Source organism: Arachis duranensis, chromosome 9 (genome assembly GCF_000817695.3).
Source record: "Arachis duranensis cultivar V14167 chromosome 9, aradu.V14167.gnm2.J7QH, whole genome shotgun sequence".
In the NCBI taxonomy this organism is placed as follows: Eukaryota; Viridiplantae; Streptophyta; class Magnoliopsida; order Fabales; family Fabaceae; genus Arachis; species Arachis duranensis.
The window spans coordinates 16,114,966-16,117,339 of NC_029780.3; the positions used below are offsets into that span (position 1 = coordinate 16,114,966).

General features: G+C 25.7%; 1 protein-coding gene across 1 annotated transcript in view; it reads left to right on the forward strand.

The window, feature by feature from the left end:
* The first annotated feature begins 1,690 nt into the window (after window positions 1-1,690).
* The window catches only part of LOC107464915 (histidine kinase CKI1-like), a 5,385-nt gene continuing 4,701 nt past the window's right edge, over window positions 1,691-2,374 (forward strand). The window contains exon 1 of the mRNA XM_052254208.1: window positions 1,691-1,780. Coding sequence (XP_052110168.1) covers window positions 1,691-1,780 — 90 coding nt within the window. The remainder of the gene's footprint in view (window positions 1,781-2,374) is intronic.

Consider the following 2,374-nt stretch of genomic DNA (forward strand, 5'->3'; position numbering starts at 1 on the left):
ACAAATTGTAATTGTAAGTACGTCCAATCATCTAACAAGAGCTATCATTTTACCAGCATTTTACGTATTTATTTTATGTATTATATCAATAATAAATTTAATAACTAATTTTTTTGTTTACATATAATGTGGATGATATTTTTTTTCCATTTCTTTGTATGAATACTTTGAAGTGAAAACTCAGGTAAAGTCGACTTTACATGAAGCTAACTTCACATGAAGCTGATATCTGAAAATCGTTAGATGAAAATTTAGTCAAATCAATCAAATCATTTAACGACTCTCAAGTATCAACTTTACGCAAAGTCGACTGCACCTGAGTTTCTACCATCATAATGTATTATCTTTGATTAAAGGTTGTTTGTATCCACAAATTTGAGAAAGAAAAATAAACGACATTTAGACAAATAAAGGTGAACAATAAATTGAACAAAAATATTATTTCAATAATTAAATGTAAAAATTATATTAGTTTAAAAAAAATTCTAAATTTGAACATAGGTTTATGCCCACCAACTTCTTATAGAGGTAATAAAATATTTCCTTCCTTTTTTCTTTAAACAAATATACTAAGAGAAAAGACTTTTAATGTTGATCAAGTTATATTTTCTGAATCAGATTATTTTTAAAAAATCTTTCTTTAATAATATTTCTTATAAATATTTTTCTTTCAAACGAAATCCTATATCATCACTACGTTCACACAATTAATTTTTTTTGGTTAATAAAGCATTGGCAAATTAAAATAAAAGTAATAATAAAATAGACTAAATAAATGAGAATATATGGTGCTAAGAATAAAAGAATATCAAATCTTCATGAGAGATCTTTTCATACCCTAATTAATATCATGCCATTACAATTTCTATTGCCAGAAATTTATCATTCACAAGAAGTCAAGAACCTGTGGCTATGATAGATGTAGTTTCACTATTATTTAATATATAAACACATTATACATACAAGATAATTTGATTTTATGGAATTTCCGGTGCAGAATCAATAGAACATAGGTTGATCATATCTCTAGAAGATTCAATGAATCTCTTTCGACTTTCGTCACTCATGTTGGTGCTGGTATGTGCTAGTATGTTTATATTATTTGTGCACTTTTTATAACATATTTTCTTCTCTTGTAAACATTCTTTGTTTTTGTACAATTGAGATGATGGTATATTTCCACTATAGGTACTCTTATTCCTATTGTACAATTTTTTAGTATAAAATAAAGTTAACCCCTCTTAGACTTTGGTTTATCTGTAGTTTACTCCCTAACGTTTTATAATTAAAAGATGGATTTTGATATTATTATTGTATGATTATCACATAGTGTAAAAAGGTTCAATTTTCAAAATTATCTTCGTATGACATGATTTTTCAAAGGATAATTATGTGAGAAAATTTAATAGATTTTTTTTCTCCATTTTACAATGTTAGAACATGGAATTGTATATTTTAAAATATTATTAAGACATAAACGGCATATGAATATATTATATATCAATATACTAAGAATATTGGGTGCTAAACATAATTTTTGTTCTAGGTATATGGCTCGTTGTTAGTTCTTGGCTCATTGATGACATATTGGTACATTATAATCTCACAAAAGGAGGAACATGACACTTTTTCAATATCAAAATTATTTTTAAACCAGCTTCAATCAGAAATTAGATACTCACTCGGACACATGGAGTCATCCTCAACTAATTTTTCAAGATTTTTCAGCTCTTCCCTCAATGCTTCTTCTAGTATCTCCTTCATGGATATTAAAACTAAGGTTAGCATCTCTATTAAAGAAAATCCTTGAATAATAATGCAATCAGGTTCAATGTTTTTATTTTTTTTTATTGTTCACTGCATGAATATAGCTATTTTTTCAACAGTGCTTTTAAGTTCTTTATTATTCAAAATTGAATTTAAAGATTTTTATTTTATTTTTGTTTACTACATAGAGAATAAAATAGTATATTTGTCTTCTATTTAAAGTTAAATATCTTTAAAATAATTTTGGATTTTGACACAATATTTAAATTTTAAATTAAATATGTTTAATACATCTTAGACAATATTTGTTTTAGATAATATAATACAATTATCTAAATGCTATAGATCACACTATGTCAATAAAATTTGTTGCGAATAAATTATGCATTGATAAATTAAGCAATGTCCCAATCAATCTTAGCTTACACAAGGATTGGAAAAGGTTACCTTAGAATTTCTTTTTTTTTTTTAAATAAATAACACTCACTTGGTATCAAACAACGGTGTAATGAGGCACCATGATGCCACTTACAACTTCAGATTCAGGTATAGTACGCAGAATATAATGCTACTAAATAAAACAAAAAGAACACATATAGCCGCAAAC